At 43.0% G+C, this 23,320-nt stretch overlaps 1 protein-coding gene across 2 annotated transcripts; it reads right to left on the reverse strand.

The window, feature by feature from the left end:
* Window positions 1-6,788: 6,788 nt before the first annotated feature.
* Window positions 6,789-18,834, reverse strand: TEKT4 (tektin 4). Of its 2 annotated transcripts, none has more exons than XM_013175036.3 (6): window positions 17,739-18,834; window positions 11,823-11,893; window positions 10,580-10,723; window positions 10,075-10,297; window positions 9,084-9,238; window positions 6,789-7,519 (listed from the first exon to the last, which is right to left on the reverse strand). In XM_013175036.3, the coding sequence occupies exons 1-6, from the start codon at window positions 18,663-18,665 to the stop codon at window positions 7,303-7,305; spliced, it is 1,737 nt and encodes a 578-aa protein (XP_013030490.3). In that variant the 5' UTR covers window positions 18,666-18,834; the 3' UTR covers window positions 6,789-7,302. The 2 variants fall into 2 exon arrangements, with proteins under 2 accessions (XP_013030490.3, XP_047922941.2); XM_048066984.2 differs by having other exon boundaries at window positions 6,808-7,519; window positions 17,868-18,321.
* Between the last annotated feature and the right edge of the window lie 4,486 nt (window positions 18,835-23,320).

The raw sequence follows: 23,320 nt of genomic DNA on the forward strand, positions 1-23,320 counted from the left end.
CTCAGAGAATATTCTCGGCAACTGGTGCCTCGGTCCAGCACTTGGTGTGAAGCCCACGGCCCTGCACCTCCACCCGGCCAGCACAGCTCCCCGTGCCAGAGGCAGCGAGGAAAGCATCCTCTGCTGGAAGTGTGAAAAAGCTGCTCGCTGTGTGAGCGCTGCAGCAGACCTGCTGGCTCTCTGGTTTTTGGCAAGAGACCTCGGTCAGCTTTTAATAGTCACCCACTGCCAGGTTTCCAGACAAGTGACCACCGTGCAGAAAAAAGTCTCCCAGACTTTCGCAGAAAGCACAGTGCCGTTTTACAACCCAAATGGCCTTCGCAAAAATAAATTGGACTTTGCAGACTAAGATAGATGCATGCAGCCCCACATTAATCTCTTGCACGCTTGAACCCATTCGGATTTTAAAAGCCTCTCCTATGAAGAGCTCATACACTGCAGCAATCATAAAAATGATCTTCTATTTGCAAGGCCCAAAGGCAATGCTTAATCATGAGCCCATATCTGAACAAGGCACTCCATCATTACGGGCTAAGTGTATGAAATGGAAATACAGCCAAGGACTTCGGTGGATTTCAATTTATCCGCTGTGTGATCCTGCTCTGCAGTTCTCAGCCCCGTGGATGCTGCCACCTGGGTGTGCTGGAGGCTGCAGCGGGCAGCTGGGTGCACTGGTGGGCTCACGCTGCTGCAGGTCATTTCCTTGCCTAGCAGAAGAAACAGCCCCAAAACACAAACCCGCCAGAGTCCGGCGTCACTTTCTGAAGCCTCTGACCAGCCTTCTCCTTTGGGAAAGGCAGCTAGGATGAAATGTGCAGCCTCGCCCTGTCGCTCTGCCCATCCTGCCTCCCCCGGCCGCCGAGTAGCCTTGACTCAGTGCTGGCTGGGTCAATTCCCTCTAGCAATGATTCACCAATAAACAGGCTCTCAAAAGGAGCTGGTTAAGGAAGGGAAAACTACAAACATTTCAAAAGAAAGAGAAGCTCTTACATTCAGTCTCTGTGACTGTGTCACCCTCTTCTGCCATTCCATGTCTGGGACAAACCCCATTGTTTTTTGCTCAGTCTCTGAATACGGTTCAAACAATCTGCACAGTATTTTGAAGAAGAACCACCCTGTTACCCCTCTTTTCCATTTTCTCTCTGAAATGGACATGACATGAATCACTTAGGCAGTAATTCATGGTCTAGACACTGCTGCCACAACAGGCAGCCAGCGCCGAGCTCCACCAGAGCCCCGCTGACTCAAAGTGCCCCGTGTGGTTGCACTGTGTCCTCTGCAAGTCCAGGAGGGTTTGGGGAAATGTCTACACAACAAGGCAAGCTCCAGCCCACATCCACACAGACACAGCTAAGCAAGGGCTGATTACAGCTCCGTGACTGCCAGGGACTGCATCGTTTTCCATGGGCTGCCGGGAAGCCTCATTCTGGCAGGCAGACAGAGAGGAGTGGCCACTTTCCTCCTGGAGGCTACCCCCTGCTTTGTGGAGACATCTTCAACCATCCTGAACACTCAGAATGAACGATGGGAAGTTCATCAGCCCCCTTACAAGCTGCACTCAATGCTTGGGGCTGCTCCGTGGCTCTGCCACCCTGCTCGTCTGCTCTCCCCCAAAAAGTCCCGACCAGCAGATGGGGACTTTCTGCCAGAGGCACTGACGCCTTTCAGCCCTCTGAGGGGGCGCCTGGCTTCCACCCAGGAAGCCAAAGGGTAACATTTCCACCTCTTTGCTGCTCTCTGCTCCATCAACCCATCCTTTGGCAATGAAGCCAAGAGCAATGCATGATTTGCAGATCGGGGTTGTTTCGCTGGCACAATGCATTTTGTTTACAGCTCTTGAAATACAAAAACAGAAGCCTGAGAGCTTTTTCATGGCTACAGCCTGTGCCTGATTCACGTGGAGGGGGAGCTACAAAGCTTTCTGATCCCTCCCTCAGTTTTGCAGCTTGATTTTACCCTTGGGAAAAAGCTGGTGTCACCAAATGCCGCGAACTGGCTTAAGAGAGCCCACGTCCTGTCTCTTTCTGGACATATCTCAGATGGCTTGGTGCTGCTTTGGTTTAAACAAAATAAAACCCCTGATTTGAAAGAGATCTCTGTCCCATAGCATGGAAGGTCACTGGCAGAATTTTGAATTTTTAAAGGATGAAACAATGAAGGTTTCTAAGAAATAAGTCTGGAATTTCTACCCATCTTCATAGCTATTTCCTTTCTGTTTTTTTTTTTACAAATCTCCTGAATTACTCCATGACAAACATTTCAGTTTTCCTGATTAACTGCATGACTATGTGAAAAGGTCATTCAATTTTTCTCCTCTGTCATTATTTTTATATAAATCCTCCAAGAAACAGTAATAAAATACTTAATCTTCCTATTGCTTTTAAAAAGAAACGATTTCTTTACCCTCGATGGCACTTTCCCTGAGGATTTCATCCTCTCCTGCTGCTGTTGCACTCTCGGGGTGCCCAGGCTTGGTGGCACTGCAGTCAAAATGCAGTTAACACTGCAGCAAACCGCCCCCATCCATAACCCCAGTTTGGAGCTGTCATCCTCCTAAACATTTGGGGTAAAATCCACCTCTGCAGCAGGGCATTAGTGCAGCAGCTGGCTTTGCTCACGACACAACAGTAATATGGATGATGGAAAAGTATAATTTTCCTAATTCCTTATCAAAACCCATGGGATTCAAATATTGACTTAGGAGCCAGGTGCCCAAATATACTTGTCAACCTGGGCTTGCTTCAGACAGGAATTTTTTACTGTCCAGGCCACCTAAATTCTCAAGAGGTACCTACCCGCTCTATCTTCCCATTCTATTATTTTTTTTTCTTCTAAGAAAGCTGAAGAGGGACTTGAAGGACCAAGGCGCATGTGCCTGGCATGTGGTACAAACCAGAACACCCCCTGTACCCACGACTTTTTGAAACAAGGATGCTGTAGTGAGGTTGTCGTAGAAACAACTGCGTTCATCACCAGAGAGCAGTAAAACCAGGCCGGGGGTCCCCGTTCAGGGATGGAGGCAGGCAGGATGCAAACCCGAGGGGCCTGCCACTCCTTTTGAGACAACAGGCATTTTTGGGGAACTAAAGGCACTTGGCATCTCAGAGGATGAGCTCCTTTTCCCATGCACTGCGAGTGTTTTGGTCTCAGTGAAGACATTACAAGGCATGATGCCCACTCCTCTGAGCAGGCCAAGCGTGGCAGGCCCAGGGCAGCCTTTCTTCAGAAAATATTTCTTCGAAGGAACCAATGCAAAATCTTTCAATGAGATAAACTGTAACTGTCACCCGTTCGTTGAGGATCGAGTTCCTAGGGAAGGGAGAGCACAAAGCCTGTAGAAACAGAGCGTGGAGCGAGCAGACGCTGCAGGGCTGTGTGCTGAAGGCAGCCTTCCTCACTGCTCCCCTCTGTTTAATTGTGGTCTCGAGTGTTGATTTAATAGCTTGAATGACAACGCATCACAGTACAGCTTGTTCACAATCTAGATAGGTACCTGGGCACATGAAGTATTTTCCATCCATTATCTTCATGAATGTTGATTATGAACAGAAGAAGAACAAATGACAAATAGAGGGTGGCTATTTTCCAAATAGATTGTAAGAAATTTTCAAGATGAATAAGTTCACTGAATGTTAGTTAGTTAATAAATAATATCCAATGATGCTATTAATGTCAAGTCCAGCTCAAGCTGTTTGTTCACGGACTTATTAGCTGTACTGACCTTTCCCTATTCAGACAATTCTCCTCATGCTCGTTCACCTGGGATTTGTTTCTCAGTGATACGAAGACCCTGCTGCCACTTCGGACATGGAAAATGGGTTGTAATAGATGGAAATAGGGCCCAGGGTGTGCTGAGAGCTGTGTGCTGGGGCCTGCCGAGGCTTGTGCCAGGCTGGGGGCAGGACTCTGTGGGCTTCCCTCCGGGACCACTGCCCAGACCGCTGTGCCCAGGGCCCACCACGTCCTTCTTGTCCTCTTCATGAGAGCTCAGCAGCTGAGAAGAGCATTGCAGACACTGTCACGGCAGGTAGCAAGGAGCCTGCCATGGAGCCAGAGTGCAGCCTGGCTACCAGCTACATCCCAGGAACAGCGCCGGGCACTAATGTGCGCCATGCACGGCCGTAAAGTCGTTACCGTGACTTTTATTACTGCCAAGACTGATGTTGGGATGCAATTTGCTTAGAGGCAAGCAGATCTAAGAGACTACTTAGGAATTACTGGAAAAAAGTGCTCAGGAAAAGATTTTAAAATAATTTCCTCTTCCCTGCAGGTTATCTTTGCAATTACACCGCAAATTACCTCAAACAGAATCTTGAAGAACAATAGAAAAAAACTTGTTGTGTTCAGACCATTTCTTTAGGACATATCTGGTGTTACTGGCTGTCCTTGTGGTTTTTTACTACACAGACTCTATTAAAAATCAGTATTTTAAGTAGGCTCTGTTTGTGTCAAGTGTCAGGAGCCCAAAGAGGAGAAAGAAGCTTCTGAAGAATCTTACCTGAACATCTCAGTGCTGGTGTCTGCCTCTTTGCTATTAAATTTTTAATGACCTGTGAAATGGTACGAGGCTGAAATTATGAGACAGTTGTTCTAAGCTTCAGTCTTACAGAAGTATTATCTACGCAAGTATTATCTCCTATTTGTAACCTTTGCTCTCCTTGCACAGTCATCTCTTCGTAAGTAACAAATATGTTTTTAGTGATCTTCACTCCTGTTTTTTTTTTTGTTTTGTTTTGTTTTTTTCCTGAGGGCCCTGTACCAGGCATTATGAAGGTGCCATTTATCACACCAATAATTCCTTCCTCCACCTGTAAGCAGAAACTCCCAGACGTTCCATAAATTAGACCTTGTCTTCATGACCAGAAATCTTTCAGGATAACAAACATATATATATATATATATATATATATATATCCTAATGAAGTCCAAAATGTTCATACTTTTCAAACATGGGGAAGCTATAGCTCACCCATGACACTAGCTCATGTGAGAGCCAGCTAAAACATGTTTTAATCCTTCCTGATCAATCCTCAGCTTAAAATGCATTGTTAAAAAGTAATATTAAAACTTGTTTACATGCTTCAGCAGTGACTTCAATTATGATTTTTTTTAAAATCAGCAATTAAAGAAAAAATAATTACAGAAACTTGAAGCTCCTGCATCTGATTCGAAACCTTACAACTTGCTTGTATTCATCTATTACCATGTGAATAGGGCAGTGATTACACCTGCCAATGTATTAGGTTTACCAGAGAAAAATTTTCCTTGATTGGTCTAAAGCAAGGGCAGAGTAATTTAGTTCACAAAGGTAAATTAAACTGATAGGCTTTAATTAGGGAAAGATCAATTTACAAACGTATATGGGGCATGAGGTTATTTGTACTCAACAGTCTCAGAGAAGACGACAGCACTTTTTTTTTCCCCTCTCTAATGCAAAACTCTTGAATCAAAATAATATTTCTGGGGCCTTGCATACTCCCATGGTCCCATCTGCCATAACTGTAACCCAAATTCCAGTCTGACCCCCACTGCTTCAGCTTTCTACTACCTGAGATTTAGATCACTTTTTTTTTTCTGCTGTAATAGATGCTGGACTGAAGAAATGGAAATGGTTTCCCACCTCCAGTATTTTTCTCTAAGACTGAGATTTTTGAGAAAATCGGGTCAGCATAAATAAGGGAAATGGATATTGACCTTTCAGCCATGTGACCTACACCTCGGATTACCTCTGCTCCTGCGCTGCCAGGTGAAAGCAAACCTTCAGATAAATTGTATTGACTCAGAGACAGAAGAAGTTGGGGAGAAGAGGTGTGTTGGGGGAAAGGAGGAAAGCTGAGGCATCAGGAGTCAGAGTCTTAGTAGGAAGAAAGGAACTCTAGCAAGTTTGATTTTTCTTTAGTGGGTGAGAACGGTCAATTTGAAAATGCTGGTCCTTTCTGTACTTCCTGAAAGGTTTCTGTGAATAACCCAGAAATGCATAGCAGAGCCACGTTTGACTTTTTTTAATCCACATGCCATTTCTGTCTAATAAGGATTCAGCATCTGGACTATGAAAATATAATCACGAAGAAGAAATTATTTAAAAATGCAAAACAAAACTCTTGAACACAAAACCTGCAGAATAGAGGCTTGGGTCAAACACCCTCACTGATGCAGCTGGTTTTCAAAGAAATAAATGGTAGTAGCTTTTAGCAGGAGGGCAATTGCTGAATACTGCTCTGCACATCCTGAGTTAAGATAATACAAATAGCTGTCTGTGAGCAAAACAGATAGGCTAATGGCCTCTCCTGCTCTGGTTAACAGAGCAGGGCTATTCAGAGATGTACATTGGCTAGGTTTGTGTGTGTGCTGGGGGGGGAGGGAGGGTTGATTTTTTTTTTCTCTTTGGTCAGCTGCTTTTTAAAAGTAAAAACCTGTAATACAGGAAACCATAATGGAATTCTGTTCTGTGTCATCATTTCCTTTTTTTGACACATGTCACATTTTCAACCAAGTGGCCTACTAAGCTAATGGATGAATGACATTTGTTACATTGCTCTACTAGAGCAGATGAATCTGATGCGTTCTCCATTATGGATAATAGTTCAAACACATGCCTTGCTTCCAGGGAAAAGGTGGAACAGATCAAGAGCTCAGTTCAACATCCAAGTGCTTCAGTTGAAAGGCACGATTGCTATTCACAAGCTGCTTAGTTCTTTTTTTTTTTTTCTTTTCCTGAAAAAAAAAAAAAGCCAGATTGAATGGAGTTGAAAGTTAAAAATCCTTGAACTCATTTTCAGATTAGATAAGCAGGTGTCACAGGTGTCACAGACTGGGAGTGTTTTTGCCAATAGTCATATTGTCATCTAACCTGTGCAAACTTTTTTTTACTAATAATGTTTGAACAGCTTAAAAGTCGATCCTCTATTTCCTTGCTGCTCATGTGATCTTCTGTCAGGCAAGCGGTTTTATTGCTCTCATTTCAGACTGCCTGAAAATGCTAGAAAGCTATAAACTTTGTATGTCCACACCTGTGTATATTATTAAATACTCACCTGACATATTCACTTATTAGGGTGAAAACCCCAAATACCACATACTATGCAAGTTATGCAAATAGGATTTTAAACTGACTATACAGATTTGTACTCAGACCAAATTTTTAAAGGCAGGACTCAAAGCCAGACATGATATACTAGTGCATTTTAATACAAATAAAGGAAAATAACAGTACTTCTGTGTATAATATTACCCATGTATTTTCTATGAAAGACTCTAAATTATACTTTTCTTCCAGACTTTGCACAGTTAGTACAGAGATTACTACTGGTAACCTGCTAATTTAAGAGTAGAAGGGTAGCGTGTGCGATGGGCCAGGCACTTTTGCCTATCTATAAAAATACTGTTTGTTTTCACAGCTATTTCTTTTTCTAAATTCATCCGTGTGTCTTCCAGGTTCCTCAGAGACTGTTCAGCTTCTAGCAGTTTTCTCTTCAGAGATTCAATGGACTCTGTTAGTTCTTCAACTTCATTGATTAACCTGAACAGAATTACATAAGTAATACAAAAATGAATCTAGTCTGTGTTCCCAAGGATATATGAACTGTAACAGGAATAAAGATCAACAGCTGTAGAAGCATAACACTCAACAACAAAGGCAGGAGGGATTGATCCAATGCATCACAGGGTGCCTGAGACTTTGGGATACAGGTCTCAGACCTGTAGGATCTCTTTGAGGTCCTACACACCTAGTGAAAACCAGTTCACTTTCACATTTTTTTTACTTAAGTCTCCCATGATTTAGATAGTACTAAGCACGCCTTTTGCCACTAAGCACAGTGGAACTATTCATCTTTACCTTCTCCCACTGTGCAGGACACTCGTACTAATAATTTTAAAACAGAAATTGTTCAGCGAGTTACCCAATTTGACTGGATCCGCATTTCTTTAAGCCTGTTTTTTGATATCTATTCACTGGTATAAAACTCAAGTATTAAAGATGGTATTTGTACCAGACATCAGAAAACAGTATTTGCTTCAAATGCATGTAAGTTTTTAAAGAAGCAGCAGCACAGCATTTAAAAAAAAATAAAATAAATACAATTTTTAAAAAGCACATCACTTCAGCTGAAAGTCAGTGTGGGTTAGGTGCTTTACTGCAATCTCTGTCTGCACATATTTACTTCCTGGGAAAACAAAAATCCTGTATGCTATGGGAACTGAGTAAATACAAACAGAATAAACATGGCAATTAAACACATGCCCATTCAGCAAAGGACTTGAATATGTCCTTAGATCCCATTAAAGAAAACACACATACTGAAAAGCTTGCACGAGAATGATTTGCTGAATCAGGACCTAAATGAGTGTGCCTGCAGTGGCATAAAGCATTTGGATTAACTATAACTTCTTCCTCATTGTGTAAAGAACAGCATATTGGCTTTGAATGGTAGACATCTTTGCTACAAGTAAATTGTAAGCCTGCAAAAGCTGATCCCCCACTTTTCCTAAGGGCAGGAAAATGTGAAGGATGAGAATCAATTACAAGGCTTATAATGAGATCAAAAGTGACAAATGTGACGTTCAGACCTTTAATTTGAAAGGATTTATTGACCTCTAGTTTTAAAACGGATTATTACTGAAAATCAAATGCCACCAGCCCAATTCTTTGGAGTACTAAGGACATGTCTCAGACTGTGGATATGCGCAGCCCATTTACATTCTCAATACTTGAAACATAATTCTTTCAGCACATGGTCCACCTTGTGGTGAACTTTTGCTAACAGCTAAAGAATGGCAAATTACCACACATAGCCAGATTTTTTGGATCATTTAAATCAAAAAGAAACCACACAGTTCAGAGAGAAAAGCATAGAAGCAAACAGCAGAGTAGTGTCTATAGATTTTCTGTTTGTCAACATATTAGGTTAAAATAATGCTTTCCTTGCAGTGTTTTTAGTCAATTGAATTATTTCTGATATATCAGAATCAAACCTCACGATACAAGCTAAAGGCCCTGCGTTGCCACTAAAAAGTGCAAATGCTATCTAACATCACCTCTGGATAGAATGGACATCTTGGGGGACTTGTTTAATAGTGTTTACCTGAATTGTGCTGCATCTCTGCAGAGCTCAACATTGGGCCTAAAAGACCTGTCATACAGCCTCGTTTGGGCAACTTTCACTGGGGCTTCTTTTTCTTTGATAGCTTGCTTGAGAGCAGCAATGTTAGCTTCTTGATCTCCAATCTCCTTGAGGGTCTGAAAAGGATACCCAAGAAAAAGAACTGTTTAAAAAAAAGCCATTGTCTCTGTGCATGCTATACATTTCATTATGGTCCCCATGAGTCACTTACAGTTTTGACCTTCTATTTGGCCACAATATAAAAGAAATAGAAGTGCAAAGGTGTTTTTGACATCTTTATTTCTACTCCTACACTGAGAATCTGATCTCTGCGTTGAAAAGTGGCAGAAAATATGCTGTAACCTGTTCAAAAACTCTTCACATCTCCTCACAACACATCCCACTTCCGTGAATTGCTTTTAATTGTAAATCTTTAACTAACTGTAAATTATCCAAGAAAAGCTCAAGTTATTTTGAATAGGATTACAAACTGCTAGCCAGCTTGGAATTGTACAGTTTTCTAGCATTAGTGAAGAAAATAGAAAAAGACAGGAAATTCTGAATTCCTTCTCTTTCATAACCACTGACACACATGCAGAAAATAAAGTCTGCCCAGCTGTCATTACTGCACAGGTGCTGAGGAATGACTTGTTCTTTCCATACCTCCCAATAGCCTAACAGAGAAGTAGGAGCTGTTCAACACTGGAGAAGGGGCAGAATCTGAAGACATCTCTTATAATTTGCCAGGAACTGCTGCTGCTGCTGCTACAGAAGCAGCACAGCAGACAGCAGAACAGGCTGAACTGGAGCCATAATCCAGCACTGAAGACTCTTATCAGATACTAAACTGACACAAAATAGTGCTTTATACCTTACATGGACTAAGAATTTTTTTTCTAGAGGATAATTTTACCGTGATCTTCTCAAACAATGCTATCATGCCTGTAACCAGCATTCCAAAAACAACACTTACTTTTTTCAAATGATGCTCTAGTTTGTGTTTTGTATCATCTAGCTCTTCAACATGTTTGGCAAAAGCCTCATTAACAGCAGCACACTGCATCCTCAGGTCCTCAGATATGTCATGAAGAATATTATCAATCAAGGCACGAAGATTAATTGAAGCTAGTTTTTCTCGTTCTGCCTTATAGATGTTGTCATGGCTGAACTTGGCCCATGTCTCTGGTGTTGATGCACTGGAAGAAGAAAAATAAGATAAAGCCAAGTATTTCGAAGAAAAACTTCAACAAAACCAGACTGCATAGAAGGAATCTACTTTGTCATAAGTGGTGTGGCATGCTGAAATGGTAGCACTACCACTGCTATCCATGTAGCTGTTTTAAAGCTATGATATCACATGTGCAAAGAAGCAGCAATCACACCTTTAATTCAGAGCAGCATTACAGCTTTCACTGATGCAAAGGATGTATCATATCTTACCAGGGTTGTTGTGGAGGATAATGATGAGAACTGCTCACCTCTCTTCAAACTTCACTGAGCTAGGATGGAACTGGATGTTGGTGCTCTGGTTATGGTATCTTCCACAGTTATCATCAATGTTGTACGTTTCAACTTTGTCTGACCAGTCCATCTCACAAACCTCTTTGTGGTCTCGATTTAATCTGAAAAGGCCATCATCATTATCACACATGGTTAATAGAAAACAATACAATTCAACAAAACTGTAAATGTTTATGAAGATACAGGCTCTGAGCCTTTGTCTGTCACAGAAAATTGAGAAGGTAAACTTTTCTTTTTGTTAAGAGTTGAAACTGCTGCTTTGTTGTCAATGAAATGAGTCAAACATCACCCAGTTAATTAGAATGACTTCAGATTACAAAAAACAGTGAGTCTTTATCAACTGTTAACACCAGATGTCACTCTTACCTAAGGAATTAAAAAGATTCTGCTGGCCAGTGATGCTGCTGATCCTAAAATGATCTAAAAACATTTATAAAAAGTGAAGCCTAAACTCAGTAGATTACTCTGAGACCATAACTGATATAACAGAACTACTCTAAATTATTCTGCCTTTATAAATATTCTTTTTAAAAATAAAATTTAATTTTATCTGGTAGAACAACAAAAATTGAACCATATGAAAAAAAAAATTAAAGTAAGATATCAACATTTCCAGCAGTTAACCCCATGATATCGATGCGCCTGAGGATTTGGCTAACATCTTCTTTCCAAAGGGTTTGATATAAATTAAAAACAAATATTCCCTTTGAAGTGTAATGAACATTCATACTGATATGGAAGGTTGAGTTAAATTCCATATTGTAAGTTCATAGTGACATCTGGCGGCAAAAAACTCATCTTGAAAAGGTCCTTTGATCAGACAAATTATTGTAAAAGATCTTACAGTTTAAATATATCACAAGGTGCAAAAAGATAGAGTGATATCCAGATACCATTTTATTAAATTTTGGTTTAGTGTTGGAAAATTGGACAACTGAATACACATACTAGAAATTGGGACTGAAAATATAAAGCAATATACTGGAAATTATGCAAGGGCATGGCTCCCACCTTACCTTCCCTTACTTGCTAATCCTAAAGTTTCACCAGTGAGTAAATCTTTTCAGGCTTAAATGGAATTCACACAGCTCATAAGTGCATTGGTATGAACTTTATCCACTGGGTGTTGTACCCCTATGTGCCAGGTATTATTTGGCTATATATAAATTAACCACCGAGGTACTGAGAAAAACACCTTACCGCATCTGGTTACTAGCTTGCATCAAAGTTCTTTTCAAAAGCTCCTGGATATTTCTTATAAGTTCAGCTTCCTAGATAAAAACATTGAGACTTCTATGATATTCGGTGTAGTACATACCATCCTGCAGAGCAATTTGATTTCAATCGCTGTGGATATACGCTCAAATCTTCCACTCATTACCCACTCTTACTTTATTATTACAAGACAAGATCTTCTCTGGAGTTAGCAAATATTGAGGTAACTCAGCTATAAGTCTGTGAAGGCAGCAATCCATAAAATACTTCTAAAGCCTGGTGATTCATTACTTTCATATTGCATGTGTATCCTATGAAAAAGTGTATGTTCTGCCAGATTAAACAGAATACCTGAATTACTTACACAGCTTTGAAGTAGAGAAAAAATAAGGCAACAGCACCGTCCTCAGCAGGAGACCGGAGTCGCTGCCAAGCTGGGCAGGACCCTGTCTCCCCTGCAAGCACAAACTCAGATGTCAGGGGCTGCTGCCCTGCGGCGGGATGTGATGCAGCAGATCAGCTTCTCTGGCAAGACACTGGCAGTCAGAATCTGCTGAGTCCTTGCAGACACCTTCAGAGTGCGCTGCCTTGCTCTGTAACAAGTGCTTTAACTGTATGCAAGGCAAAGGCTTCCAGCAGATTCCCGCAGATCTCCAAAAATAAAGTTTGTCTGAAGTATGGTGATAAGGAGCTACTTAACATAAAGGAGTATCACACTCTTAGTTGGTCTGCTTCCTTTGAATGCTCTATATTAACTAAAAATAGAAGTTACTGCTCTATGATTCGAACAGTCACTGCTTCAGCAGGTATAGGACAGCCATCCCAAGATAAACCTGATGACACTTGTAGCTTTACTTTTATCAGACCCATTTGTTCCAGAACTTGTTTTGCCTCTGGTGATGGTTAGCACCAAGGGCTTCAGAATTATCTCAGATATGCAGTGTTGTTTGAGAGGTTAATTTCCTCTTGGCTGCAAGACATGACTGCTCAAAGTCACAAAGCTTTGCCTCACCTTGATAACAGATCCAGTGTCTGAAGTTTCAGTTCAATCTGTTTTTAGCAGGAACATCCATTTCAGCACAAACGTGATCAAAACAAAAATGACCATACTTTCTAAAAGACTCTTACTGAACCTGGTGTTCATTTTCATGTCTGTAATAATGTTGCTTTAGGAATTAACTATCCACGCTCTATGAAGTGATCTACTGGCCTGGTGATTATATGCTGTTATATAAAAGCCCATCATTTCTTTTTTATTATTTAAAGGAATTTAGTATTTGAGGCTCAGATATTGAAAAGAGCTTTTGTACATGCAGAGCTTCTAATTAATTTTGCTGTTGTGCATCAATGACAGTCATCCAGTGACAACTACGGGAGTATATTCTTACTAATAGACTTCATACTCAGAACATTGCTGGCACTCACTGATCCTTGAACTGTTCTTGACAAATAAATGAGCGCATACGTCCCTGCAGTGTCAGTTTCTCCATTATAAGAAACCATCAGGGAGTGTAAAAAATATCATTTTATTCTAAATGGAAAAGGACAATCTTGAGTGGAAAGAAAATATTATTTTTAAGGCTTTAAAAGAGGACAATTAAAATAAATACATAGCTGAAGGTATCATTTTATAAACTGAAAAAAAAATATTTTAAAGTGTTAGAAGGAGCCAGCACATTAAATTATTTTTATAGTAATTGTTATTTTGTGCTGGGTAGTCAGTCTCCGTGTAAATAAAGAGGCAGTCATTTTCCTGTGAGTAATGTGCACAATCTTAAATGAGAAAAGCCTTCCTTTAGCAATTAAAATGTCACACATGGAAAAAGTGAACTAGTGCAAAAATAAAGAACTCCCTTGTTGAATGACCTAAAATAAAATTAAAAACTAGTTTTCCTTTTGAGGAGACATGCATTCAAATACAACATTTAAAACTGAAGATAGAGTTCTCCTAATTAATGGCAATCTAAGGCTACTTAGAGTGAATAAGCAGGTATAAATGGCAATGGATTTTCAATAATTATCTAATAAATGATTTCTCCTAGCTTTAAAGCAGTTCAGAAGTCATAGTGCGTGTCTGGGAGGAGCTGTGGCACCATGCTGAAGATGAAGATCCTCTGATCTAGGTCACGCAGTCCTGGCTACGCTGTCAGACATCACAGCGCGATCCAGCCGCTGACAACACGGAGCTGTGGCTAGCTCGTGGGATCGCACTGGGAGAAGGGCCATAGATCAACACTGCATAAATATCTGCTCTCCTCGAGTCGCTCCAAAATCCGCAGTCTGAAGATGTTGAACTAGGCGCTATGCTTTTAACAGAGTTGTCGGTGTACAAGACTGTCCTGTTGCGCACTGGTTCACTTGGCAAAGCTACAGATCAGTGTTTGGAAAGGGTTTTCCGCTGATTTCCTCGCCCCATTATTGCATTTGGCAGGAATACACACAACTGTATCCCTCCTCTACTTTTTTAATTTTATATAGTTGACAGGATCTTGGCCAATGCCTTTGTCTTCAGCATCAGGGAATACTGGGGCTGACATCATTGTTGAAGCAAATGCACAACAAGTCAACACTCTGAGTCAAATAGAGTTCTCGGGTAAAAAAAATGACTTAAATGTAAATACATCTGCTTAGAACACGGTCGGATCTGGCACTCAGTTAATGAAACTGGACACTGGATATGCAGAAATAACCTTGAAATGCAGAATACATGCAGGTGAAACGTGATTAACTGACAGAATACTGCTATGTGGCAAGTCCTGTGCTGGGGATTACATTTTCAATGTTAAGTGCTTGCACATAAACATACTAAACTGTCATTAAACAGATACAAGGTGGATTCAGAGGAGATTTCGTATGTGCTATGAAAGTAAAAAAAATCTCATAGAAGATAGATGCATGCACTGCTTTTTCTGAATTTAGCTGTTTCCAGTGCAGCAGCCCAAACAAATAAAATGATTCTATTTAAGAGACTTTATCTTTTTAGTTATCAAAGATCATTTTTATAGGGAAAATAATTGTGTTCTTTAGCTTTTTTATTTATTTTTTTTTAACCAGAACTGCATTAAGAAAAGATCAATATGCTGCTAAGTTGAGTCTGTGAAGTTCTGAGTAACAGCTGATTTTACTATGCATGTGAGGAGCTTTCACTTAAATACCTTAATCCCTGATTCCAGCAGTGGCAATTTAGCAGGAGTATGTATCAATAGGTTATCTAAACATGACTCTGTGACGCAAAGCAAATAGGAGAGATGGGCTGGAACCAAAACTCTTTAAAAGAAATAGACAGTGTGACAAAAAATAGGAAAAAAAATCTTATCTGGACACAAAACCTTCATCAGAGATACTTCTGTTTTCTTTGTTAGTCATCTGAAATGATTCTACTGAGCAGACAGTGAAAGTGCAATTAATGCAGAGATCCCAAACGTCTTGTGTATGTGCAATTGGTGTTGCCTCTTTAAATGTCACCTGCCAAGGGGCTGCTGAAAGGTGGTTATCTCAGCAGGATGCTCTGGGAGTGTTCGTCATTGCTGCAGAAAGCTGAAAGCAGCGACAAGACCTATGTCCTGTGACGAGCTTTTCCAAGACTAGGTGAAAGGTAGGTAGCCCCTTGTCCAGACACACTCTTCCTCCAGTTGCAGATTCCTCCATGCACCTATCAAGGGGAGCTGGAAGGAACACAGCGAAGATGCCAAAGAATGAAGCCAACAGAAGGCTGGGCTGCTAGCAGGGGAGGAAGAATTTCAAATGAAGGAAAATGTCCCAGAACATAAATTAACTATGCAGCTAGAACTCCTTGTGCAAGGAAAAGAATGTCCCTTTCCTCAGACAGCTGACTTTTGGAAAAATATTTCTTCTATTTCTCAGTTTTTGCATGGTAAGAGAATAAATTACTCCTGATCTCCCTTGCATTACCATTTCCTAAGAGAGTTGAGATTAGAAAGTGACTGGACAAGTATGCAACATTCATAAAAAGTATGTCAGTACTTTAGTAATAAAATGTGCATAGCTCCTCCAAGTAAGCAAATGAACACACGGCTATCAGGGAACTGGGCCATTAACTCTGAAATCTGTGCAATGAACAGTCAGAATTCATGGAAGAGCAACTCTAAGTGTGAAGAATTATTATTCGGTTTTGGAGAGAGTAAGAAATACAAGGTTCTGTTTGATTTCTTGCAGCGAAAGAGGTATAGAGTATAGCTGCAGCTTAAAAAGCTGGCAGAGCCACAGAGGGCACATTATAAGAATCTATTCGCAAACACTCATGCCATAACATCTATTCCTCTGTGAAAATGGGAAGGGTTTCCTCTCATGTTATATACTCCTCTTCCTTCTGTACTGCAAAGGTCATTGGCATGGCAACAAAATCTTCATTTCTCAAGAGTCCATCTGCTGCTGGTATACACGCCTCAGCTGAACTCACATCATTCTTTTTTGATGACATCCCACTTGGCTGTTGATGGTCTGTCGTCACAAGCAGAGAATCACAATTTCAGGTGAAGAATTAGCAGCAGCAGGCGGACTTCTTAGCAATGAACAAACTATCCTTTGGAACAGAGATCAGGAGGAGAGAAATGCCAGAAAATTGATTTTTTGAGGGGTAAATCTTGTATTTCACGTCTTTCTCTAAAACAGCAGCAGCTGATGAAGATAGTTTCTGTACTGTGTATTTTATAGCAATTCACAAGAGCCTAGCACACCACTGAAATACTCTACACACTAATCCTCCCATTTTTACATTTTTCACTAGAACAGCTTCTTAGGTAATAATTACAATTGAGCATTACTCCTATTAAAATATTGCTAAATACTATCACTCCATCAGCTCTGTAATTTTCTTAAGTATTTTTCTAACAACAAATATTAATCATCTGGGTTAATTAGTAACTCATCATGAACCAACTTTCCATTACATTGGAAGCTGCAGGCCAGTGTTCATTAATTTATTTGTGGGACAGTAGGATATGTATCATTCAAGAATGAAAGATGACCCAGGCTCTGTTCTCTGTATCATAATGCAACCACAATAATTACATCAGCTTTGAAGGCAATCTGCATGCTGCGCCGGATCGCAGTGACAGATAACAAAGTGTCAGCTAGAGTAGAGTCCTCTTTGGGAGGAAAATGATCGAGCAAATTTCAGGAGAGCATCAGGTTTGTTGAAGTCACACTGTCAGAAATACCATCTGTCTGGGCCCCCCGTGTGTCTGGAGCTGTCATCTCCCGCAGGTATCACATGGCTACATTGCACTGATGGGAGAGAGCCGTGCTGCTGCCCTGCCGTACAATCAAAATGATGGTTTGTGCTGAGACACAACCGTGCCGTGTCAGATCACCTTGTTGAGAACCTTGGCAAGACTACAGTGTCAGAACTGGTAGTAAAGGTAAAAGGCAGAGACTGCTCTCTTGAGCATGGAAGCAGGCAAGCAGCATTTCACTTGTCCTGAATAGTCGTTAACCATAGGTTCGTGTGCCCTACATAGTCTGCTTGCGGGGTACTGCATTTTTAAAGTGTAACCTGCAGAGATGAGAGGACTTTAATCCAAGCAGAGCCTGGAAGAAGTTTAATGACAGAATAGGATGCTCAGCTTGGTACAGGAAACCTCTGTTTTGATTTTGTATGGATCTGGTCTGAGAGGGGGGATCTGGTCTCCTCTGGTTGGACTCATGTGACTTTAAACATTTTTTAAACACAGGAAGGATTTGAAATAATCCCTCCTACATTTAGGATTGGCAGACAGAGTCCAGGCTCCCAGGAAGGGGAAACAAACCTCTGCGTCCTGCCAGAAGGTACCTTCACGCTGCAGTTATCACCTGCTGACCAAACTGCTCAGCATTTTAGAGGCAGGGGCAGCACTGTGAGAGGGCTGCCAACAGCCCTGCCCATCCTAACGCCCCGCTCACCTTCAGCAGCTCCCTCTCCACCTCATCACAGACCAGGTCCGGGGGCTGCCTGCGCTCCCGACACTGCAGGTTATCGGTGGCAATGCCGTAGGGCACCTCGGTGGCGTCGAGCGCCCTTTCCAGCCGCACCTTCTGGGCTGCCAGCAGGCCGGTCTCCGCGTCCAGGTCCTCGATCTCCTTCTGGAGCTCGCCCTTCCAGAAGTGAATGTCCTGCAGGCGCTGGCCTAGGGCGGCCGTGGAGTCCTGCTGGGCGCGCTGAGCGGCGGCAGCGGTGCGCTGGCACAGCTCCTTGGCCTCGTCCCGGTTGCGCTCGGCCTCCTGGCAGCTGGCGAAGGCCCGGTGGTACTGGGCGTAGTTGCTCTGGTGCCACTCGGGGGGCAGGTACTTGGCAGTGCGGAAGCCGGCCGTGGCCAGGCCGCTGGAGGAGTCGGGCCCGGTTTTCAGCGCCGCCTCGAACACCCTGGGGGGCAGCGCGGAGGCGGGCACGGGCGGCGGCGGGGGCTCGGCGGTCAGCAGGGCCCGGCCGGGCGCCTCGGACCCCGCCATGGCTGCGCTAGGCCGTGCCGCGTCCCGCCGTCGCCTAGGCAACGGCAGCAGCCAATGAGCAACCGGAACCTTCCCCGAGGAGAAGGGAAGGCGGCAACGGCAGTCACCAATCAGAACGCCAGCACGCCCCGAGGTGGAGTCGGTGTTGCCGTGGCGACGGAGAGAGCCAATGGGGAGGGAGCGGGGGGCGCGGCGGGCTGGCGGTGTCATGGCGGGGCCTGTCATGGCGGGGCCGGGCGGGTTGCCCTCGCACTGTAACCGTTGTGACCCCCCCGTGCGAGTGCGCGGGTGGGAATAAAGAGAGAATTCTGCACTGCGTTTTGCCTCTTCCTTGTGCTCCGCGACTTCCCTTTCCCCCCCGCGATCGCACTTGCCCTTCATTGTCTGGGAACGGGGAGGATCCTGACAGGGCCCGTCCCAAACGTCGGCCCCCAGGCCGCTGCGTGTGCCTGTGGCAGCCGGCTGGTGCCGCGCCCCCTTACCTGGCACCTGAGGGGACACCGACAGCGTGGGCTGGGCTTTTAGATTATTTTTTGGGGGTCGCCATTGCTGGGCTGGAAGGTGAGGCAGGGCTCGGAGCGCGGCGGTGGGTGCTGCGAGCACGGGGACAACAGAGGGCACTCTCGTCCTTGCGCTGCGGCAATCTCTCTTCACAGTCCTTTTTAAGTAGAAAATAGAAAGGAAGATGAAGCCATGTGCTCTGTCGCCCGCCCGGTGCCGTGCAGCACCACAGCACCATGCCCGGTGCTGAGGGAGCGGTGCCCGGCCTGTGCCCAGGTGTGCGCCCCGGCTGCTGGGAGGTGCCACCCAAACTGCTGCTTAAAATATTTTGCTTTAAATCAGTTCGCTGTAAACCCACAAAAAGTCAATGGTCAGTCTTCCTACAGGGCCTTGCACTCCTTGGAGAGATCAACAGGTTGCTGCTGACAGAGTGGTTGCGTTCGAAAGATGCATTCTGCCGCGGCTGGCAGCATGGCCCCAGCAAAACTTCCATTCCACAGGGGCAATGTTGAAAAAGGAGACTGAATCCCAGCAGAAGTGAGAAATCCTGCCTCTTCCCTTTCATTAACCAGCACCACTGGATGAGCTTTTTGCACTGCTGAAGTCACTGCACCCTTTGCTTTCCCTTTGGACTTCATTTCTCTTTCTTTCTTTTTTTTTTTTTTTCTTTTTTTCCAAGCATCTTTCCTCTAACTGTCCCATCTGTTCCCTTCCTTAAGTTGCCCCCAGCTTGCATCTTTCCTCTGCTTGTGGCCTTCTCAGCATGGTGATCTATGCAAAGTTTGCATTTTTAAAGTACAGTAAGTGTACAGGAAAAGCCCAGCTGAGCTATTCAGAGTGAAAGTTCTTGGTATGGAAAATACATTTTTGAAAATAAGGGCAGCAAAGATTTGCTATTAATATAGCATTTTCTCTTGGGGTAGGGGGTCAAAAAAGGGCCTTTATTAGTGGCATCTTACCACAGCCCAGTCAGTATCACCCAGGCAGTTTTGCAGAACGGTCCGTTAGGGCCACGATGGGATGTGTCTGAGGTTGCAAACATAGCAGCAGACCGGGCTGAGTCCCTGGTCCTAAATGTGACTAATAAATTAATAGTCTTCTCCAAGAGGGAAACAATGCACGAAAAATATGTAAATTCTTCCTGATCCAATGCAACTATTACTTCAATGAGCAGCTTTATTGTTGTTATCCCAACTGGACATTGCTTCCAAGGAACAGATTTTGGAGAGTTTTGTCATCAGGCTGTTTTTTGTTTTGTTTTGCTTTGTATTAGTCAGTCCAAGCCTGCTTTCAAGTGTTCACAGATGCATCTCGTCTTAACAGGCTGTACATCACATCGCTGCAAGAAATAAAAGCAAAACCTATTGGCACCTGGCAGATTCAGGAGTTCCCTTCATTATCCAGGGCAGACCCAGGGACCCTGTATTTCAAAGCTCTTCCAACAGCCAAGTAATTTAGTATGCCACTGTACTATATAAATTATTAACAGCCATCCAAGATGTTCCCAGAGTACATGATGACAAAACATACTGGAAGAAAAAAACACAAATGTTTTCCAGCTCAAATCTTTTGACATGCAATAGATTAAGATTTCTCTTGGCTGAAATCCTTTTTACAGAAACTAGTTCCCCTTCCCATATCAAATGCTCCTGTTTATGTCAGGTGCCTATGAGCTTTTTGATTGCTGCTGTTTCTTTTCGCTGTCTTGTGTTTGATTTTTGATTTTTTTATTTTTTAAATTAGCATGAATGGAGAGTAGGTCTTGTGCTTGGAGAAGGGAAAGGTTTCCTCTTCTCACATCCTGGTAGCAGAGAGGACCATTTCTTGTCCACAGCAAAGAAGTACTGGAGATACTTGTCCAGAGAAGTTTGGTCCAGGTCCTTTCCTTCTCCTTGTAAAGACAATCAGAAGCTTGAAAATGAGACCCACTTCCACCGTAACACCTCTCCAAGCAGAGGCCAATACATGATACAGTATTCTGAAAACCTCCAGCTTTTCAAGCGATGGTGATGCTTTTGGGGCTGCTTCCTGGCAGCTGTTCTGCAGACATCCACACCACAAGAGGAGGTGACCAAAGTCACTTTTTTTTCTAAGCTTAACAAAATCTCAGCACAAAGTGGCTATATCATGGTACTTTTCTGGGAGTTAAGAAGCATAATCAGTAATTAAATGTAATCCTATCAGCAGAGAAATCAGAAGCAAGACCAAGAGCACACACCTCCATCTTTCTGCTGTATATTTTCTTGGAAGAAGGAGCTTTGTTCTCATGTCTAATGTAGGGAAATCTCGCTAACATGGAGTGTACATCCCAAACCTTTAGGTTGCCAGGTATAAAGAAGTCTACTGCAAATAAGCTACAAACTGTTCACATAGCATAATCATAATTTGCTGGGAGAAGTGGAACCAAAACCTGAGCTGCTGCAAAGCTGTGTGTGCTGCTTTACTCTGCCTGGACAGATAAAAGGACTCAAGGGAAATTGCTACAGAGGCAAAAGAGTGATTTTCTAGCTGTAGGGTAAACAGCTTTTGGATTGCAGAGCCTTCATTTGGAGGCTTTGGGGAGGCAGCAGAGGCACTGTGCTGCCTGTGAGTGCATCCTTTGTCTTGGGAATGGGCTCTCTGCTCCCAGCACCCAGGCCAACTGCATGCGCCAGCTGAGTCAGTGCCTTGCTCCATGGGGGAGTTGTGGATCCCCTCCCAGCTCTGTCCCAATTTCCACGGAGAGAAAACCTGGATGTGCTGGCTGGCAAGGAGATGTGGTGCCTGTGCATCAAAAGCAGTGCCGTCACTTTCATATCTCTGTTGTGAAGTGCCATAAGATGTTTCCTCCCTCTCTCAGCTAATGTAATGGCGTGGGCAAAGGAAGCTGAGCTACTTCCCTGGGCAGCTGGACCGGCTGGTAGGCTTTGAAGCACTCACTACTAACAAATAACCAGCCATGCACAAAGGCAAGCAATCAGCCACACAGCCAGGAAATACCGTCTAGCATTTAACTGTAATTCAGCATTTTGCAATAAGAAAAAAAAAAAAAAAAAAAGAAAGAAAAAGAAAAAACATAGCTGAAATGGACTGGTAGTACATTAAAGTTTACATGGTACATTAGAGGGGCATTGGCCTCAGCTGCCCAGGCCAGACTTGCTTTAAAAATTGGTCTCCCTTTTTTTGTTCACAAGGGACATTCTCATGTTGAATCGTCTGCAGAGCAACCAGGGGTTGCTTTCACTGCCTGTCGGATCCCAGACCACAGTCCTGCGGTGTAAATTGGTACGGCATCAGAATTCACACTGAGGACCCTTATATACCAGAAATGCTGCAGCCAAGGACCTGGTTTGCTTTTCTTACCTTTGTGAATCAGGCAGACATTCACAAGACCTCTTCAATTTACGTAGTCTTGTCACATTTGCTGCTGTTTGAATGCTCCAGTTTCTTGAGTCATGTCGGGCACCTGCTTCTCCGTGTCCACACTGACCAGGACAAGAAGTTCTGGGCATCGGCGAGGAGGGCTGGGGCAGAGGGAGGACGGGAGAAGCTTTCCCAGCATAGCAAGGCAAGGGCTATAAATAGCATGGGCTGGGAGCACTGCTTCAGAAGAGGCCTCTGCTTGAGACAGAGGGCCAAATTCTCCTCGTGGCAACCCACTTGTCACAATTTGACTCAGTTTGAATGTGAGTGGAACATTGATTTTCTTTATTTAATATAGCATCATTATACTTTTTATCTACTGGCTGCATCCCCCAGTGATGAGTACCTTAGCAGGGTGATGGATAGAAAACACTGTACATTCATTTAGATGATAGATAGGGAGAAAATGTGGTGAATTAGTTCAGAGGGGAGAAAATATAGTCAATTATTTTACATAAGGCAGCGTCTGGTACTCACAATCCCTGCCTGAGAGCAATGGAACACATGAATAAAAAGATTAAAGAGTTCAGAAGTGAAATTTTTGTTTTAATATCAACATATGGACAAAACGCTACATTTCAGCTTAAGAAATAAACATGTGCTAGCCTCAGGAGCACTGGTGTTCAGCAAAGAGCTGAGACCAAAGGTTATCTAAGAACTTTGGCTAAGAACGATGCCTAAGAAATAGGCATTGTTTTTATATCATCTCTTATCGCTGAGATTAGAATTGTCTCTGCTGTTTTGAATCTAATCACCCTCTCCTAGAGTATGATAATTTTAGATAACATTAATTATTTGTAGCAGTATTAGCATTTCTTTCTAAAATGCAGTTATTTCACAAACAAAACAAAGCTCAAATTGAGCCATTCCTGTATGGATGAAAACGCCATTTAAAGTTTCATTTCCCTGCCTTCTATCTCGGAGGCAGCCTATGTTTGATTAGATCCTTGCAGTGGGTGAGCTCAGGCTGAGTGACAGCCATCCACGCCAGAACAATGCTGTTTTTATTTGCATTTTCCACCAGCTCTGGAAGTTTGCACTTTCTCCTTCCTGAAATCCATCTTGATAGGGCAGCATTAGACAAATCAGTTGAATTAGAGCGCGGGGGACGGGAGGCTTGATCAAAAGGGTAA

This window comes from Anser cygnoides, chromosome 15, assembly GCF_040182565.1.
Source record: "Anser cygnoides isolate HZ-2024a breed goose chromosome 15, Taihu_goose_T2T_genome, whole genome shotgun sequence".
Classification (NCBI taxonomy): domain Eukaryota; kingdom Metazoa; phylum Chordata; class Aves; order Anseriformes; family Anatidae; genus Anser; species Anser cygnoides.